Source organism: Panulirus ornatus, chromosome 22 (assembly GCF_036320965.1).
Source record: "Panulirus ornatus isolate Po-2019 chromosome 22, ASM3632096v1, whole genome shotgun sequence".
Taxonomy (NCBI): Eukaryota; Metazoa; Arthropoda; class Malacostraca; order Decapoda; family Palinuridae; genus Panulirus; species Panulirus ornatus.
The window spans coordinates 10,232,287-10,253,549 of NC_092245.1; the positions used below are offsets into that span (position 1 = coordinate 10,232,287).

The 21,263-nt window shown below is 39.5% G+C and overlaps 2 protein-coding genes across 12 annotated transcripts in view; both read right to left on the bottom strand.

Moving 5' to 3' along the window:
* The window catches only part of LOC139756533 (RNA exonuclease 4), an 83,395-nt gene extending 80,835 nt beyond the window's left edge, over window positions 1-2,560 (bottom strand). The window contains exon 1 of one of the 7 annotated variants that reach the window (XM_071676076.1): window positions 1,705-1,915. The gene's annotated coding sequence lies outside the window, so the exon portion shown is untranslated. The other 6 variants (XM_071676075.1, XM_071676072.1, XM_071676071.1 and 3 more) reach the window with 6 other exon arrangements.
* Window positions 2,561-11,411: 8,851 nt separating this feature from the next.
* Window positions 11,412-21,263, bottom strand: part of LOC139756535 (ATP-dependent DNA helicase Q1-like) — a 111,616-nt gene continuing 101,764 nt past the window's right edge. For all 5 annotated transcript variants that reach the window (XM_071676082.1, XM_071676080.1, XM_071676078.1 and 2 more), the window contains exon 11: window positions 11,412-11,996. In XM_071676082.1, coding sequence (XP_071532183.1) covers window positions 11,437-11,996 — 560 coding nt within the window. In that variant the 3' untranslated portion in view covers window positions 11,412-11,436. The remainder of the gene's footprint in view (window positions 11,997-21,263) is intronic.

A 21,263-nucleotide genomic window follows, 5' to 3' on the forward strand; every position in this document is an offset into this window, starting at 1 on the left:
AAACTGGAGGAAGTGAAGTGTTTTAGATATCTGGGAGTGGATCTGGCAGCGGATGGAACCATGGAAGTGGAAGTGGATCATAGGGTGGGGGAGGGGGCGAAAATTCTGGGGGCCTTGAAGAATGTGTGGAAGTCGAGAACATTATCTCGGAAAGCAAAAATGGGTATGTTTGAAGGAATAGTGGTTCCAACAATGTTGTATGGTTGCGAGGCATGGGCTATGGATAGAGTTGTGCGTAGGAGGATGGATGTGCTGGAAATGAGATGTTTGAGGACAATGTGTGGTGTGAGGTGGTTTGATCAAGTGAGTAACGTAAGGGTAAGAGAGATGTGTGGAAATAAAAAGAGCGTGGTTGAGAGAGCAGAAGAGGGTGTTTTGAAGTGCTTTGGGCACATGGAGAGAATGAGTGAGGAAAGATTGACCAAGAGGATATATGTGTCGGAGGTGGAGGGAACGAGGAGAAGAGGGAGACCAAATTGGAGGTGGAAAGATGGAGTGAAAACGATTTTGTGTGATCGGGGCCTGAACATGCAGGAGGGTGAAAGGAGGGCAAGGAATAGAGTGAATTGGAGCGATGTGGTATACCGGGGTTGACGTGCTGTCAGTGGATTGAATCAAGGCATGTGAAGCGTCTGGGGTAAACCATGGAAAGCTGTGTAGGTATGTATATTTGCATGTGTGGACGTATGTATATACATGTGTATGGGGGGGGGTTGGGCCATTTCTTTCGTCTGTTTCCTTGCGCTACCTCGCAAACGCGGGAGACAGCGACAAAGTATAATAAAAAAAAAAATATATATATATATATATATATGTATATATATATATATATATATATATATATATATATATATATATATATATATATTTCTTTCATGCCTCTTCCTGTTAACTGCCTTAACAATGTACATGAACAAATAAAAGAATGGCCTCGTTTATTCACAGTGACTCTCAGACAATTATGTAAAGTGCACTAATTCCACAGCCAAGCCTCACAAACTATTCTGTGGCTTCCCCAGACCACTTCCTATATTCTTCCATTGGTGAGACCCCATTTGGATCATGTAGAACAGAGTTGGGTTCCATACTATGCAGCTGATATCAATGTTTATAGTAAAAAGGCGAGACAAAAATTATCCCTGGGATTAGACACCTCACGAAGAAAGGTTAAAAAGACTGAATTTACATTCACTTATGAGGAGGAGGGCTAGAAGGGATATGATTGATGTCTTTAAATGAGTGAAGGGCATTAATAAAGGTAACATGATTAAAGTTCTTAGAATGGCACCATTGGATAGGACTAAAAATAATGAATTAGAAAAAAAAGATAGATTCAGGTTCGGGAAAGGGGTAGTAGATTTATGGAACAAGCTGCCAAATACAGTAGTGGAATCTAGGTCTTTAAGTAGCTTTAAACGAAGGTTGGATGTGTTTATGGCTTCTGGCAGTTGTATGGTGGTCTGACGTAGAACCTGCCTAGCATGGGCCAATAGGCCTCATGCAGTGTCCTCACTTCTTACGTTACATTCTTATCACTGATCCAATACCTCATTCTTGTAAATCAACCGAAGTTACTATAAGACCCGTTGTCCAGTAGTTCGTATAGCTTTAAAGTTCCACTACTTCCAGAAACAAGGAAAGAATGGCCTTTGGAGCGAGAAGTTTTCTGAGACTATTTTCTGATACAGTCTAGCCACAACTTACTTTACACCCTTGGAGTAATTTCATGCAGGTTGAGTCCGGTAACACATGCAATTCTAATACTAATTATTACTCAATATGTGACCTATTTTCCCTGAATTCCATGAACCTCCACACTATTTAGTGACGACCACAAGTCAATTGTTGAAATTACTCCTCGTTAATGTCATACACTCAACAAACAAGCACACTATGCTGCCACATGTTGGTTTGTTTTGATGTTCCTGTGCCTTTAAACCCAAACTTTCCTGTAAACACTTTTAGAACCATTTCAGTTTTAAAAACTACTTTAAAAAAGAATTACACTTGAGACTACAAATTGTTATTACTGGATATCTGAAAACATTTTATGGTAGAACGTACTTTTATACCAAATACTAACTTATTTCACGTGTTGACCACCACAGTTACCAACTCACAATTTCAGATGGCGATATATTCACTCCTGAAAAGCGATAAACTTACTAAAATGATCGAAAAAAGGCTCAGATTACTTTTGCTCTTTGACGTGCCAAATCATTAATAACATGTACGACTGACTGCTTTAACACTTAAACACTTTCTCAAACATTATTCCAGATCTGGTAATTCTCAATCTGCAATCTCCGTTCTCAGTGTACGAGGGTCTTGCTCGCCTTTGCGATGACTCGTATACTTTCCATGACCCAAGGTTTTCAGTACTTCCTTAGGCAGTTTACAATAATAGCAGCAGTTTCCATTTCTTCTTGGCCCATACTTGATAGTATTGCATTTAGACTTCTTATATTCAGTCTATTCCAAGCTTTGACTTCACGATATTCATAAAGATACAATCTATATCAGCAGTGGAGCGAGGCAATGTCAGCACAAAGCCAACTCAGAGAGGTCTCTCAGGGGATTTTCATTGGTTGCAATTCTAGACGAGGCTATTTCAGCCCAAAGTGTTTGAGTGTCAGTGTTTTGTTTCCACAATACATGATGAAGCTTCCTCCACTGGAATTCAATGTGTGGGAATTTCTTCATCAGTAAACATATTTGCTAATTACATTATTCCAGGCTTTATGGGATGCAGGAATTTACCTGCACCCAGATATTGTCTGGCAAACGTTGACGATGTTTCACCAACTCCACTACAAACTGTATGCATCTTCCTCGAATATCCTTTTCAACAGGAAACTTACATCGTGCCATCTCCTTTTCAATCTCGTACCCCAAGTACTGATGTGGGTCTACGAAGTTATCTACTGAATCTCCATCCTTTAATTTTCTGCCTGGGATGAGGACGTAAGGATTTATGGAATCAACAAGTTAGATAAGGTCACTTAGCAGTTTGGTTGGATCCTGTGCCTCTCCTTAAAATTTCTCATTTACACGCTGAATTTCAACAAGAATATGCTTCAGAAATATCAGGAAGGCATACTTTTTCTTGTCACAAAACATGTCATAAAGGATCTGAGCTGTGTAACACCTTCCACCATTTTTTGCCATTTCAAAGTGAGTCTTAAGTTCAACCCACTGCCGCAGTATTTTGACAGTTGCTGGTTCAGTTGACAGCCACCGAGTCTAGCTTGGCATTATTAATTTCAATGTTGCTTGACCATCACTGATCAAAGAAAAGATATCCTTGTACCTTACTTGGCGACAGGCAGAATGGGAGAACCAATTATAGGTCTCAGATCATAAAATCCATGTTCCTAGGAAGACAGTCTGCTACAGCATGAGACACAGCTATATAGCTGTAGAAAATGACACACACACACACACACACACCACACACACATGATCACGATCAGATGAGGAACTGACGAGTTTGGCATCCACTCCACTGTTAACACCTGTCATCACAGAAGCATTGTCGTTGCCAATTGCGACAAGGTTTTGTAACTCTAATCCATTATTATTCATTAACTTCTCAATGGCATCAGATATCCCATTACCATTATAGCCAGTCAGCTCAACAAGGTCCAAAAAAGTCACTACAATCTTCTCACTTTCAGAACAGAACTGGATAGCGATACCAAATAGTTTCCTTACCGTAATGTCATTACTTTTGTCAATTGAGAGGGTAAACTTTTGATTGTCTACATCACTTTTCAAGTCACTGTTAAAAAGCGGGGCAATCACATTGTACACAACTGCACCATAACTTCGACCTTTTTAACTTGAAATTCTTGCCTCCTTTTCTGTTTACAAATCGTGCTTTGCACAGCTCACTGAGATGATCAACAACACGTAATGAACATAGTGTTCTGCTATGAACAGTGATAAGTTTCCTTCAGTCTCCCATGTGTCATCACTGACTTTTTTCAAACAGAATTGTGGTTTGTCTTTGAGTACTTAATCGCTCTTCAGCTTTCTTGTGCTTAGCTGTTTTGGTCTTTCAATGTCAGCAAGTTTGGTAGACATTGGACAATAAAAATGGCAGTACTCGCAAAGACATTTTGTGTTATCCTCCTCTACTTTTCTTAACCACTTTTCGTATTTGGGGTCTTTCAATCATTCTGTTCTAAAACGGTAAGTATATTTCTTATTGTTGTGTTCGTTAAGTGTAATGGCTTGCACAAACACAACCAGCCATGTTACTGTTCTCCATGGCCCAAGGATAATTCTCTCACCAAGTGTCCGACTGAACCTGAACTGGGCAAGGGACTTGAGGAGGGGGAGCCCACGGGATACACCCGAACTGAACCTGATAAAAAATATTCGAAATGTTCATTTCGATGAAAATGAATTTACGTGGAGTATTTGTATTGTTTTCCTTGTTATTTTAATAGGTTTTGACTAAACTTCCTAAATAGCATTAACATAATGTTTGAATTTCCTCATATATTGAAATAACACTAAATATGACGCTAAATACAAAAAGGCACCGAAAAACGCGCTAAGGCACTAAATACGAAATTTAGTAGCGTTAGATCTCTAAAAAATCGCTAGATCTACCGTCAAATGCGCCAAGTTGGCAACTGTGTGTGACGCAACCATGTCAGTTGTTTATTGTGGGTCTACCTTACCAAGTATGATAGATATCTTTACCTTTTATCATATGATCCTCAAACATCTGCTAAACTCTTGTGAAAATATCGATATTAATCACCTTGACATCATTCTCAAAACATAAAACACTGTTTTCTTAAACAATTTACGTGAGCATTATTTGGAATCATTAGATGCAAAATTGCCATCCGTCAATCTAGAAAAAAATTCTACAATTTTAAGAATCAAAATCTGTAGACTCAAAGAGAAAAAATATGTATCTGCAAAAGAAAGCTGTACACTTTCATACGACAACTCTTGTTAAATTGTAAATGCCATGTTAGAATTCAGGCATAAGTACAAAGCAATTTTTGATACAGCTATTAGTCATACCGTACTGTAGCTGTCTAAGTGCGACCTAGAAGACTGTTTGAAAAAAAAAATTATTCTCATGATGACAAGTTTAAAGGTGTAAAATGTTTAGCTGTGGCAAACCGAGCAAAATATTGAGAATAATGATAACCAGAGTGCTGTTTTAACTACTTGAACATATTTATGTGAGTTAGTTGAATTAGAATCTCCTACATTCAAGAACCTAATTATCTTTTTTGCACTATAAATATAGGCACTGCTCTTTTTAATAGTGGCTCTGTTACGATGAAACTGAAGCAGGAATTGTTTTTGTAAAAAATGTTTAATTTACTGCAAACCTGTAGGAGTCTTAGCTGTTTTCTAATTTCATTTTTATTCTGCAAACAGACGAGAATACCCTCATTTTAGATTATAATTGGATATACCTGGAAAAAGCAGCAAATTATCTATTGTGTGGGCTTCGCTTACTACACCACAGATGTCTTTATGTCTCAGAGTAACATAAACTTCAAGGTTCCCCAAGGTATATCTCAGCAGCTAGATGTCCTCGGTGGACAAATGCTTTGTAGGATGACAGCTGGTGGGTTCTTGTCGCGCGGATCATTTCGTAATGGTGGGAAAATCATTTGGCATTCGTATGTCAGTTTGTGAAATTGAATTAACCTCTGATATATCTTCTCTTTATCCTACAACATGGACATAATTTCTGAATATCAAAATCAATAGATTTCGCATATATTGAGAAAAAATCTGGACAAAATAATTCGTAGATCTTTAATATATGGGCATGGCAACACAAAAATGTAAATGAATGAAATTCTCCTGACCCAAAGAATTGGCAGCCAAAGGTCTTTGGAGAAACAATGAAATGTCCTTTAAGAAAAAAAAAAAATACCACCGAGGATAAAGGCTGAGCTTAAAGCGCAGTACACTCGATCAATATTATTGTCAGTATCAATAGACATTATTTTTGGTATTGCCTGGACTATAAACACATGTTCAAACTTCATTATTGAGTGTCAGTTTAATCGTCAGTGACTCCTTGTGGTTGTTCTCAGCGAGTTTTTATTCGTGAAATGGAAAATAAGGACAAAGTTTGTACTGCAATTATTCCGGTAACTGTTTAAAGCAATAAATTGTTGCGACTTTGTTATGTTCCACGTGGTTGAGACAATACTGATGGGAATGACGGTTCAGCGAACGGTCAGTAATTAGTCATTCAATTGGCCCCGCCCACATCCTGACTCTCAGATTTTAAAATGTTCGAAAATCCATCAGTACAAATTTTCGGTTTTGACAGTACATGAGTACGACGCACACACCATCAGTAATACTGATAGTACAGAAAATACTGACAGTAATACTGATCGTGTGTACCTTGCTTTAATGATTGGAAGGAAAATTATAGCTCTACAAAAGAAAGGTGATGGGACTTTACCAAAAATTTGATCCATCAATTTGACTAACCTAATATCTTATAGATATTTGAGTGAATACATGTGAAATGTAATAATAATTAGAGAAAAAAGTTTCAATCATCAGAAGGTAAACTACACTGCAACTCCTTACTGTTGGAAATTTCAGCATTTGAACTAAGGCTACAGATAATAGTGAAGTGGATTAGCAATAATCCCATTTCACGAAGAGAATTCAATTCAACTCTTTATTCCGTACAATGTTATCAGGTGTATATGGTTGGTGTCAGAATCATTAAATACAGTACATACAATGCATACAGTGGACCATACATTGGCTTTACATATACTCAGTATATACGTAACATATAAAGGGCATATCTAAAGTTTCAAGGAGGAATTTCCCTCAAGACAGCATCAATATTACGTATAAAAACATAACCAATGTTGGGAGTAACATACGGTGACCATTTAGGGTATGTGAAGTGGTTATCAAGCGGGTGTTAGGGAAGCGTTAAGTGAGTGAGTGGGTATCTTAAGAGGTAGTGGCTGTTGGGTTTCCCACATAATGTAAAAGAACATGTACTGGAAGAGGTGAGGATACCAGTTTCCCTTCCCAAGCGAAATCGTATCCAATATTGGTCTGTACTGTGATCACATCTCTCTTCCTTGGCCCTTTCTCATAGACATACCAGAGGAGAGAATGAAGGCAGATGGTATCGTACCAGATGGGTGCGGCCTAAGGTGGATGGCTGTTGTCTGAGCTTCTGTCTGCACTCATGAAGGCTTTTGACAAAATTCCACACAATGACTTTTAAGTACGATATCGGATTATCGTAACTGACCATATTCTTAGCGGGACAGTTTAATTTTTGGAAAACAGTGGGCAAAATATGATTGTCAATGGTGAAGAATAATCATGGAAAAATCCAAGTAGTAGAATACCCCTGGGCTCAGTGCACAGCCCTTTTCTGTTTGTAATTCATACCAAGGACAGTGGCGGCAGGGGGTCTGAAGCCCACCCACTTTGAAAAGCAGGGGGTTCAGCCTTCCCATTTTGTTTAGAGATACTTGCATAGAACTGCAGTATGTTGTGTAAGTTTTTGTTCCAGTGATCCCCTCACTTTTTAGAAGCCGCCGCCGACCCTGAAAGATATACATATTTGTTTGTGGATACTAATATTTTTTAAACCATCTTCAGTGAAGACGACCGTATCATGTCAGACAGATATGAAGGTACAGAAGTGTCACAGAAATGGTTGCTGATTTTTCCCTAGAAAAATGTCACAATGCTTCTCAGCCATATGGGATAGAACATGTGTACAAATTTTCTAGTCAAGGGCTCACCGAAATTGAGAATAGTGAAGATAAAGAATACTGATGTCTTTATAGAAGAGAATCTATAAATAAACCATTGATAGGTTAGCTGTGCTTTTATGGAATAGTTGGAGTGGTGTAACTGAGACACAGTAACATATTTAACAATAACAGCATTTTATTGGCTTAGATATATAAGGTGAGGTAGCTTATGGTGTGAAGAGTCAGAGGTCACAAGGTGAGCCGCTATCATCAAAGAAAACATCACAGTAACCGATTAGGTTCAGTGATTTGGCAGGAGACGTCAAGCTGTTAGTAAGCGAGATTCTTTGTTTAAGGCCAGGTTACAGCTTGAGCAAATCGCTTTTGTGATTTCCAGGTATACATAATGCAATGAGGTGTGCCTACAGTCACTTTTGACTAAAGATACGTCATGAGGGTGAGTGGACTGTGAGGAATAAATAATGAATATGGCATTTAACTGAATGAGGGTTATTGGGAACTCTAGACAAGGAAAACAAGATATGATATGTTTGTGAGAGACAAGGCCAACAGATATGGCAGTCTTTGAATGGAATGGAGTAATGGGTATGGGATCAGGCTTGCAAGATAATACAAATGGCTGTGTGAGGGATGTAGAGATGTCAGTGAAGGAAAGTGATTAGAAAAAATGTTTGATTGCGAGATATCCCAAAGGACTTCAAACAGCAACACACCACTGGGTCCCTTTAAGGCTGTCTATGACAGTGGAGGATAACTCATAGTCGTGTGTTTAAAGTTAGAAAGGCATGAATATAATTCACAAGGAAAATCATTAAATTGTCAGCATGATTAAGAAGGCACAAATGATGTAAGTTTGGATTCAAAGTGAAATATTTATCATCTATTTCTAAATGTATCTATAGTACTGCTTTCAACCACTCTGAATGGTAAATCATTCCATATTCTAACAATTCTCTTGAAGAAAAAGTAGATCACCTCATTCTTAAAATGATTCTAACGATTCTCTTGAAGAAAAAGTGCATCACCTCATTTGTAAAATGTTTACCCACAAGTTTGTATCCATGATTACGAATGGAATTGGATAATTATTAGCTGCAAAATTCAAGTGAGAAGTGTAATGGTTGCTTATGCACCATGTAATGACAGAGAAGAAAAGATAAAAATAACCCCTGGATAGACCTGAAAGATTAATGGAGGATGTAGACCTAAGAGAGAAACTAAGTGCTGATGGGTGACATCCATGGATGAATGGGTTACAAAGCAGGAGTGATAAATGGTGAAATAATGCATGGATTATGCTCCTAAACAGGCATGAGTGTTGCAAATACACATTTCAGACATAATGATGCTCATAACTCCATATGTAATAGAAACGGGAAACTGAATATATAGTACAATGACTATGTTTCTCTAAACTCATAAATAGAGGCCATTGTCATTTGACTAGGGGACAGCAGCCATTATCACATATGGATTTAACTTTTTATTCCTATCTAGTTGACATATTGTACCATTAGTAGCCTACAGATTTTAGAAGTCTCTTTTGTCACCAGGATGGCATGGGAAAAATTCTGCTTTCCTTAGTACCCCTTAAAACCATCGTCATAGGTGCATGGCTGATGAACTGCACGGCATGCATACACACAGACCCTGTGTAAAATACATACATAGTTGGATGACCTCAGGGATGGAAAGGAATCTTTCGTGTGTATCTGTGGATGAATCAAGAGATCAACTTGATAAATGTGTAGAAATAAGGGTCTGTATAAAGTAAGTGGGATGACGTTAGGAGAAGGAAGGCGAACACCAGTGACTCTTTTATATGCTTGACCTTTGTTCATATGCATGAAATCAAAAAACAGCCAAATTTTCTATTAATCTTATCCTGGGATGATGGAAGATCCTGGTATCAGATGAGAGTAAAGGGCTACAATAGTCCCCTCCAAAAAAAATACCTCGCTAACGCGGGAAATGGCGAATAGTATGAAAAGAAAAAAAAAAAAGAACTTATACATGCTGGCTGCTCATTTTGCTCACTCTCATTTTAACCACAACTAGTGTATTATGCCTTAATATGTTCATGTCATCCACCATAAGTGCTGTACTTGTATATGAAATAAGAGTAGAGTCTGAAACTAAGTTCAAGAGAAAGAAACAAAACCTTTCATAACCTCCCCACACACCTTCCTTACTCTCAGTTTTAGTGTGTGTACAGTAATAATTCTACATAATCATGTTAGTCATCACCAACACTGTATCAGTGTAAGAAAAAGAAGAAAGTTTGAAACAAAGTTCATAGGAAAGAGAGAAAATAGCACCTCAACATCCATCCCTCTTAGTAGGAGCTATTTGGTATGTCAACTACACCCCTCACTCAGCATACTCCAATATACTATTCTCCAACAGATAACCTTATCAAGATAAAGTCTTCTGCTTTATGTCGTATTAACCTGCTTCCATGTACTGAACCTCCAAGGGATAACATCATCATAGACCATGAACTCATCATAAAGGTATCTGTTACGCCTTCCGAGTATTTTTGCTCATATATGTATGCCAGTTTATAATTTTATAAAGGAAAACAAATTTTCTTTATTGAATATATGCAGATGGATACTGTAGCCAATATTACCTTGTAAGTGTTAAGAAAGAATGAGATAGGTAATGTGCAAGATATGCAGTTTGAGAGAGGGTTAGGAAGAGAACTATCAGATCATATGGTAACATTATGTAGGTTAAGCTTTTACTGTAGAAGGCATAGGATTACAAATGGGAATGAAAGAACAAGAAAGAAGTGGGGAAAAATAGATCAGATTTTGTGGATGCAGAGGTCACTATAAATTCCTGAATATCTTTCAATAAAATGCAATGTGCATAGGGCATCAGTCATCCATCAAGCGTAACATAAAATATGCTTGTCTTGCTTTCACCGTAAGCCCCTGACCCCTGACTATCAAGTACTTTCAACTTAAAACATACTTCTTACAGCATGGTTGAGGGTCTGCACAAGTTACCTTGCATTACTGTGGAAGGTCTGTATGATAAAAGCAGATGAACTTGGAGCATTAGTGTACCAATGAAGTACACAATCTATTCCTACTATTGCTACTGTTCTTAAATAATTTCTTATTTCTTAGTAGACGAAGCAATAACAAATAATTTACCTAATGGATAAACAAATGATCTGAATCTTAAAATGTTTCATGGACTGGTTGTTACTGGACTCCTTAGGAGAGCTTGTATCATCAATGGACAAAAAAGGAGCACATTCTCATCATTACTGGACAAAAAAGGAGCACATTCTCATGAGTGGACAAACAGGAGTACAATCTCATTAAAGAAGACCTCATTCTAGACATCCATTCTTTTTCTAGCAATGCTTGCAAAGTTACTTTGAGGCTACAAGATCACTGTCACAGGGTTTCTGGTGTTAAACAGTTAAAAACAATCATACCCAACTGCTGGGTTCCTGATAATGATATCTAAAGAAAATGTAACTGCTGGTGGCTGAAATACTCTAGAAACATCTTTAATGTACCATCCTCCTTTCAATGATGAGAAAGGAAAAATGAACAATAGATACAGAGATTTAATGCATTTTTCAAGAATAAGCAGTGAAACTGAACAGAAATTACATATGGATAATCAAAATTTCATAAGTAAGCATAAGATGTATTTAATCATCTGATGTATCACTAGAATCACTTATGGTGATGATTCTTTTTCGTTTTGAGGAACTTGGCTTTTTAATGTCATTTGATAAATAGCATTTTTCATAAACAGGAGCTTGTGATGAAAGAGCTGACTGTTCTGAAATTTTAGAAACATCTGAACTTCTTTTCATTTTATCCTTCAATTTACTGATTTTGCCATCAATGGTTTTTTGTTTACTTTGAAAAGATTTTGATTCTAAACGTTGGTCAGTGTCAGCATGCTTTAAACATCTAAAATAGATGGCATCTGCAGTTTTGCTTAAACTCTTGCTACTCTTTGAGCTATCAGAATTGCTACTATTATTTTGGCTTCCAAGAGAATCATCAGTCTTTGACTTGAAGTCCCATTCCTTTTTAGTCATCTGTTGTGTGTTTGCTTCATTAACACTATTCAAAGTGTCATTACAAGTCTTCTGAGCAGCCCTGTCTGCCTGAGATGACAGACTATTTGATATACTTGATAATTTTCTTATGCCACCAACAACTAATGAGCTTGGTGATAATCCAGATTCAGCCTTTGGACCTGTAATATCAACAAAATAGAGATTAATAAAATTTCTTAAAAAAAAGTGTTATTACCTACACATATTACACATCCTCCTTCCAAGTGCATAAAAAGCAAGGAGTATGAAATGATAGTTCTGAAGACTAAAAATGCAGCCCACTGCTCCCACCCCTTTTATAAAAGTTGCCTTCTACAACATGCAGGGAACAGGTGAGCAGTATTCATTCTCCCAATCCCCAGGGATTATACATATATGGTGTGGGAAGTATGTTGCTAGAAGCGGTGAATTTTTTTACCAAGGATGTATGGCATGTGTATGAGGAGGAAGAGAGGAGAGTGATTGGTTCCAAGTGAATGTCAGTCTGCGGAAGGGGTGTGTGATGTCCCCATGATTATCTAATTTGTTTATGGATGGGGTGGTTAGGGAGGTAAATGCAAGAGTTTTGGAGAGAGGAGCAAGTATGCAGTCTGTTGGGGATGAGAGGGCCTGGGAAATAAGTCAGTTGTTGTTTGCCGATGATACAGCTCTAGTGGCTGATTCGAGTGTGAAACTCCTAAAGTTGAAGACTGAGTTTGGAAAACTGTGTGAAAGGAGAAAGTTGAGAGTAAATGTGAATAAGAGCAAGGTTATTGGAGGAAGGGAAGTGTTTTAGATATCTGGGAGTGGACTTAGCAGTGAATGGAATCATGGAAGGGGAAGTGAGTCACAGGGTGGGGGAGGGGGCAAAGGTTCTGGGAGCGATGAAGAATGTGTGGAGGGAGAGAACATTATCTCAGAGAGCAAAAATGGGTATGTTCACAGGAATAGTAGTTCCAACAATGTTATATGGTTGCAAGACAGGGGCTATAGATAGGGTTGTACAGAGGAAGGTGGATGTGTTGGAAATGAAGTGTTTGAGGTAAATATGTGGTGTGGGGTGGTTTGATCAAGTAAGTAATGAGAGGATAAGAGAGATGTATGGACATAAAAAGAGTGGTTGAGAGAGCAGAAAAGGGTGTGTTGAAATGGTCTGGACATATGGAGAGAATGAGCGAGGAAAGCTTGACAAAGAGGATATATGTGTCACTGGCAGAGGGAACATGAAGCAGGAGACCAAATTTGAGGTGGAAGGATGGAGTGAAAAAGATTGAGCAATCAGGGCCTGAACTTACAGAAGGGTGAAAGGCGTGCAAGGAATAAAGTGAATTGGAATGATGTGGTATACTGGGGTCGACATGCTGTCAATGGACTGAACCAGGGAATGCGAAGCATCTGGGATAAGCCATGGGAAGGTCCGTGGGGCCTGGAGGTGGAAAGGGAGCTGTGGTTTCCGTGCATTACACATGACAGCTAGAGATTGAGTGTGAGCGAATGTGGCCTTTTTTTTTTTTTTCTTTTTGTCTTTTCCTGTGTCAGTGAGGTAGCACCAGGAAACAAACAAACAAAAAAAAAAAAAGGACCCATCCACACACACACACTCATACATGTACATATACATACATATATACATACACATACACAGCGATATACATATATACACGTCTATATTCATTTTGCTAGCCTTCATCCATTCCCGGCACCACCCCGCCCCACAGGAAACAGCATCGCTATCCCCCTGCATCAGCGAGGTAGCACAAGGAAATAGAGACTTAGCAGTGGATGGAAACATGGAAGCAGAAGTGGGTCACAGGGTGGTGGAGGGAGCGAAGGTTCTGGGAGTGTTGAAGTATGTGTGGAAGGCGAGAACATTACCTCAGAGAGCAAAAATGGGTATGCTTGAAGGAATGGTGGTTCCAACAATGTTATATAGTTGCGAGGCATGGGCTATAGATAGGGTTGAGTGGAAGAAGATGGATGTGTTGGAAATGAAATGTTTGAGGACAATATGTGGTGTGAGGTGGTTTGAGTGAGGAAGTAATGAAAGGGTAAGAGAGATGTGTGGTATTAAAAAAGAATGTAGTTGAGAGAGCAGAAGAGGTTGTGCAGAAATGGCTTGGACACATGGAAAGAATGAGAGAGGAAAGATTGACTAAGAGGACATATATGTCAGAGGTGGAGAGAAGAATAAGCGGGAGAACAACTTGGAGGTGGAAGGATGGAGTGAAAAAGATTTTGAGCAATTGGGGCCTCAACATACATGAGGGTGAAATGCGTGCAAGGAATAGAGTGAATTGGAATGATGTGGTATACTGGGATTGACATGCTGTCATTGGATTGAACTAAGGCATGTAAAGTGTCTGGGGTAAACCATGGAAAGGTCTGTGGGGCCTGGATGTGGAAAGGACGCTGTGGTTAGGGACGCTGGCACTGCCTCGCTGGAGAGAGAGAGAGAGAGAGAGAGAGAGAGAGAGAGAGAGAGAGAGAGAGAGAGAGAGAGAGGGGGGGGATGCTATTTTCGTGTGTGGCGGGGTGGTGACGGGAATGGATGAAGGCAGCAAATATGGATATGTACATATGTATATATGTATATATCTGTGTATGTATATATATATGTATATATACATTGAGATGTATAGGTATGTATATTTGCGTGTGTGGACGTGTATGTATATAGTGTACGTGGGTGGGTTGGGCCATTCTTTCATCTGTTTCCTTGTGCTACCTCGCTAACGTGGGAGACAGCGACAAAGTAAAATACATAAAAATAAATAAAATAAATCTGAGAATGTACATGTATGTATACATTGAAATGTATACGTGCGTATGTGGGCGTTTATGCATTTATGTGTGTATGTGAGTGGGTTGGGCCCTTCCTCATCTGTTTCCATGCCCTACCTTGCTAATGTGGGAGATGGCAGTTTAGTATAATAAATGAATAAATGCGTGTATGAGTGGATGAGCCATTCTTCATCTATTTCCTGGTGCTACCTCACTGACACAGGAAATGGTGATTAAGTACAATAATAATAATAATAACAACTGGAGGTGGAAGAATGGAGTGAAAAAGAATTTGAGCAATTGGGGACTGAACATACAGGAGGGTGAAAGGAGTGCAAGGAATAGAGTGAACTGGAACGATGTTGTATACCGGGGTTGACGTGCTGTCATTGGATTGAACCAAGGCATGTGAAGCCTCTGTGATAAACCATGGAAAGGTCTGTGGGGCCTGGATGTGGAAAGGGAGCTGTGGTTTTGGTGCATTATACATGATAGCTAGAGACTGAGTGTGAATGAATGTGGCCTTTGTTTGTCTTTTCCTAGTGCTACCTCGCACACATGTGGGGGGAGTGGGTTGTCATTTCATGTGTGGCAGGGTGGCGACGGGAATGCATAAGGGCAGACAGTATGAATTATGTACATGTGTATATATGGATATGTCTGTGTGCGTATATATATTCATACGTTGAGACGTATAGGTATGTATATGTGCGAGTGTGGACGTGTATGTATATACATGTGTATGTGGGTGGGTTGGGCCATTCTTTCATCTGTTTCCTTGCGCTATCTCGCTAAAGCAAGAGACAGCAACAAAGTATAATATATCTATAATAAAATAATAACATATACATATTTATTTATTTATCTATTTTGCTTTGTCCCTGTCTCCTGCGTTAGCGAGGTAGCGCAAGGAAACAGATGAAAGAATGGCCCAACCCACCCACATACACATGAATATACATACACGTCCAAACACGCAAAAATACATACCTATACATCTCAACGTATACATATATATCCACACACAGACATATACATATATACTCATGTACATAATGCATACTGTCTGCCTTTATTCATTCCCATCGCCACCCCGCCATATATGGAATAACAACCCCCTCCCCCCTCATGTGTGCGAGGTAGCACTAGGAAAAGACAACAAAGGCCCCATTCGTTCACACTCAGTCTCTAGCTGTCATGTAATAATGCACCGAAACCACAGCTCCCTTTCCACATCCAGGCCCCACAAAACTTTCTATGGTTTACCCCATACGCTTCACATGCAATGGTTCAATCCACTGACAGCACGTCGACCCCGGTATACCACATCGTTCCAATTCACTCCATTCCTTGCACACCTTTCACCCTCCTGCATGTTCATGCCCTGATCACTCAAAATCTTTTTCACTCCATCTTTCCACCTCCAATTTGGTCTCCCACTTCTCCTCATTCCCTCCACCTCTGACACATATATCCTCTTGGTCAATCTTTCCTCACTCATTCTCTCAATGTGACCAAACCATTTCAAAACACCCTCTTCTGCTCTCTCACCACACTCTTTCTATTTCAACACATCTCTCTATCCCTTATTTTACTTACTCGATCAAACCACCTCACACCACATATTGTCTTCAAACATCTCATTTCCAGCACATCCACCCTCCTCTGCACAACTCTATCCATAGCCTACGCCTCGCAACCATACAACATTGTTGGAACCCCTATTCCTTCAAACATACCCATTTTTGCTTTCCGAGATAATGTTCTTGATTTCCACACATTTTTCAAGGCTCCCAGAATTTTCGCCCCCTCCCCCACCCTATGATTCACTTACGCTTCCATGGTTCCATCCGCTGCCAAATCCACTCCCAGATATCTAAAACAATTCACTTCCTCCAGTTTTTCTCCATTCAAACTTACCTCCCAATTGACTTGACCCTCAGCCCTACTGTACCTAATAACCTTGCTCTTATTCACATTTACTCTCAACTTTCTTCTTTCACACACCTTACCAAACTCAGTCACCAGCTTCTGCAGTTTCTCACATGAATCAGCCACCAGTGCTGTATCATCAGCGAACAACAACTGACTCACTTCCCAAGCTTTCTCATCCACAACAGACTGCATACTTGCCCCTCTTTCCAAAACTCTTGCATTCACCTCCCTAACAACCCCATCCATAAACAAATTAAACAATCATGGAGACATCACACACCCCTGCCACAAACCTACATTCAATGAGAACCAATCACTTTCCTCTCATCCTACACATACACATGCCTTACATCCTCGATAAAAACTTTTCACTGCTTCTAACAACTTGCCTCCCACACCATATATTCTTAATACCTTCCACAGAGCATCTCTATCAACTCTATCATATGCCTTCTCCAGATCCATAAATGCTACATACAAATCCATTTGCTTTCCTATGTATTTCTCACATACAATCTTCAAAGCAAACATCTGATCCACACATCCTTTACCACTTCTGAAACCACACTGCTCTTCCCCAATCTGATGCTCTGTACGTGCCTTCACCCTCTCAATCAATACCCTCCCATATAATTTACCAGGAATACTCAACAAGCTTATACCTCTGTAATTTGAGCACTCACTCTTATCCCCTTTGCCTTTGTACAATGGCACTATGCAAGCATTCCGCCAATCCTCAGGCACCTCACCACCAATCATACATACATTAAATAACCTTACCAACCAGTCAACCATACAGTCACCCCCTTTTTTAATAAATTCCACTGCAATACCATCCAAACCTGCTGCCCTCCCGGCCTTCATCTTCCGCAAAGCTTTTACTACCTCTTCTCTGTTTACCAAATCATTTTCCCTAACCCTCTCACTTTGCATACCACCTCGACCAAAACACCCTATATCTGCCACTCTATCATCAAACACATTCAACAAACCTTCAAAATACTCATTCCATCTCCTTCTCACATCACCACTACATGTTATCACCTCCCCATTAGCCCCCTTCACTGAAGTTCCCATTTGCTTCCTTGTCTTACGCACTTTATTTACCTCCTTCCAAAACATCTTTTTATTCTCCCTAAAATTCAATGATACTCTCTCACCCCAACTGTCATTTGCCCTCTTTTTCACCTCTTGCACCTTTCTCTTGATCTCCTGCCTCTTTCTTTTATACCTCTCCCACTCATTTGCATTTTTTCCCTGCAAAAATCGTCCAATTGCCTCTCTCTTCTCTTTCATTAATAATCTTACTTCTTCATCCCACCACTCCCTACCCTTTCTAATCTGCCCATCTCTCAGGCTTCTCATGCCACAAGCATCTTTTGCGCAAGTCATCACTGCTTCCCTAAATACATCCCATTCCTCCCCCACTCCCCTTACCTCCTTTGTTCTCATCTTTTTCCATTCTGTACTCAGTCCCTCCTGGTACTTCCTCACACAAGTCTCCTTCCTAAGCTCACTTACTCTCACCACTCTCTTCACCCCAACATTCTCTCTTCTTTTCTGAAAACCTCTACAAATCTTCACCTTCGCCTCCACAAGATAATGATCAGACATCCCTCCAGTTGCACCTCTCAGCACATTAACATCCAAAAGTCTCTCTTTCGAACGCCTATCAATTAACACGTAATCCAATAACGCTCTCTGGCCATCTCTCCTACTTACATACGTATACTTATGTATATCTCTCTTTTTAAACCAGGTATTCCCAATCACCAGTCCTTTTTCAGCACATAAATCTACAAGCTCTTCACCATTTCCATTTACAACACTGAACACCCCATGTATACCAATTATTCCCTCAACTGCCACATTACTCACCTTTGCATTCAAATCACCCATCACTATAACCCGGTCTCGTGCATCAAAACCACTAACACACTCATTCAGCTGCTCCCAAAACACCTGCCTCTCATAATCTTTCTTCTCATGCCCAGGTGCATATGCACCAATAATCACCCATCTCTCTCCATCCACTTTCAGTTTTACCCATATCAATCTAGAATTTACTTTCTTGCACTCTATCACATACTCCCACCACTCCTGTTTCATGAGTAGTGCTACTCTTTCCTTGCTCTTGTCCTCTCACCAACCCCTGACTTTACTCCCAAGACATTCCCAAACCACTCTTCCCCTTTACCCTTGAGCTTCGTTTCACTCAGAGCCAAAACAACCAGGTTCCTTTCCTCAAACATACTACCTATCTCTCCTTTTTTCTCATCTTGGTTACATCCATACACATCTAGACACCCCAATCAGAGCCTTCGAGGAGGATGAGCACTCCCCGCATGACTGCTTCTTCTGTTTCCCCTTTTAGAAAATTAAAATAAATACACATATTCATACTTGCTCACCTTCACCCATTCCCAACACCATCCTGCCCCATAGGATACAGCACTAATTCTCTAGCTGTCATGTGCACTGCACCAAAAGCACTGCTCCCTATCCACATCCAGGCCCCACAGACCTTTCCATGGTTTATACAAGATGTTTCACTGACCTGGTTCTGTCCACTGATGGCAAGCCAACCACCGCATACCAAATTGTTCCAGTTCACTCTATTCTATGCACTCCTTTCATTTCTTGTATGTTCAAGCCCCAATTGCACACAATCCCCAAGTATTCCACATCACTCTTTACATTGCACACCTCACACTCTTGAATGCTCAGGCCCCAATCAATCAAGGCTTCTTTCAATCCATCCCATGAAGGAGGTTTAAGACAAAAGTTGTAGGGGTGTTAGTGGCTTGTTCATTCCTCTGCCGCTCATGGTGGGGTATTTTTTCCTTTAACAATAAAATAATGGTTTTCCCTGGGGATAGGGGAGAAAGAATACTTCCCACGTATTCCCTGCATGTCGTAGAAGGTGACTAAAAGGGAAGGGAGCGGGGGGCTGGAAATCCTCCCCTCTCGTTTTTTTTTTTCTCCAAAAGAAGGAACAGAGAAGAGGGCCAGGTGAGGATATTCCCTCAAAGGCCCAGTCCTCTGTTCTTAACGCTACCTCGCTATCGCGGGAAATGGCGAATAGTATGAAAAAAAAATAAAATAAAATAAAATAATGGTATACAATAAAGGGCATTTTAAGATTACATCAGTCATCATGCACAGCATTCTACAATGAAGACAGCAAAATAATATAAGATTCATATCACACAAAAACTAGCAAAATAACTTTGAGTCTCTATCCCAATACGAGCACATTTTATTGTTTGTATAAAGCAGTTCAGAGGAATGCCATGGCCATGTATGGTTAGTCAAGCCTTCCAAGGTAAGTGTATCTATTTCAGTGCATATTTAAATGTAAGAAAGAAGCCAGAGCAAAGGGAAGTACTAGAAGAGTACAAGAAAAAGCCAACACTTGATATTATATTAGAGGTTTTTTTAAAAGCTTCATGAGGGTCAAATTTCAGGTCAAGAAATTAAGCCCCCTTATAACATGGGTTTCAATGGTTTGTATAATGACAAGCCACTAAAATAAAATATCCCAAAGATCTTAACCCATCATTATGAGAGGGCCTGTGGTAGCACATGCAAGGTATTTGTAAGTAATGTGGAAGTGTCAAAGATGTTTGATGTCATCGCAGTGTACTCCTAAATCATAGAGAAATTGAATACAAATATGACAGTTGTCATATTCCAATGAAATAGTGCTGTTTGGATAGGAAGGTGGGTCATTTTCATGGTGTTTGCCCATAAGCATGCAAAAAGCAAACATATATAATTAAGGCTTTGATTTTAAAAGTAGCTGGGGTATCATGGTGTAATATCAGTTTAAAAGCTGAATACCCAGAAACTGTGGAGTACCTTAGTATATGTAGGATTTAGTAAATGTGAGTAAAATTTAGAAAAGATGGTAGCGAGAAAGCTATAATCAAAAGGAGAGTCTTGCAAGGGAGAAAAATTGGAGTGGCAGTGAAAGCATTGGTGAATAAATAAATATTAAGAATGAGCAAGAAGTGTACAAAAGAGTACTTGTGCCAGCTCTGATGCATTGGTGTGAAACCCAAGTTACACAAGTCAAGAGAGGGAAAATAAGAGCAGTAGAAATGGATTATGTGTGTAGTGTCATTGAAATTAGAAGCTTATGTAGAGTTAGCTAAACAGATTTTCTAAACATATATGATTTGAAGAAGCCATATGAAAAGCAAGTGGATAAGTCATTTAGGATAGTACAATTCATTAAAATGTATGAGAAATATGTTTGCAAAGACAACATGCTGTAGCACAGTTGAATGTACAAGAAGTGGATGAATTGGGCATGGGCAGAGGAAGTGTGCATGTGATTTGAGAGGCTGTATGTACTTGATCCAACCAAGGAATCAGTAGCGGACTGATAAAATATCCTGAAACATGGTATGACAACACATTTACCCAGAAAGTTTAAGCTATCTTACTGCAACTGTGATGCCTGTTCCAAACGAACTCCCTTCAGGGGGTGGCTATGGCAACAATCTCCATAACTAGTGAACTCCAGTTCCACTTGCTTCCTTGATAAAGTGATATTCTGTTCACTAGCAAGTGGTCCTAAAACTCTACCATTTTCATATTTTTTTTTTCAAATGCCCCAGTTAAGGCAAAAGTTGTTACCAAAGCTAGACCTTAAAATAAAAAGTGCAAGATAAAAGACCTAAAAATAAAGGGAGAGGGAAAAGTGT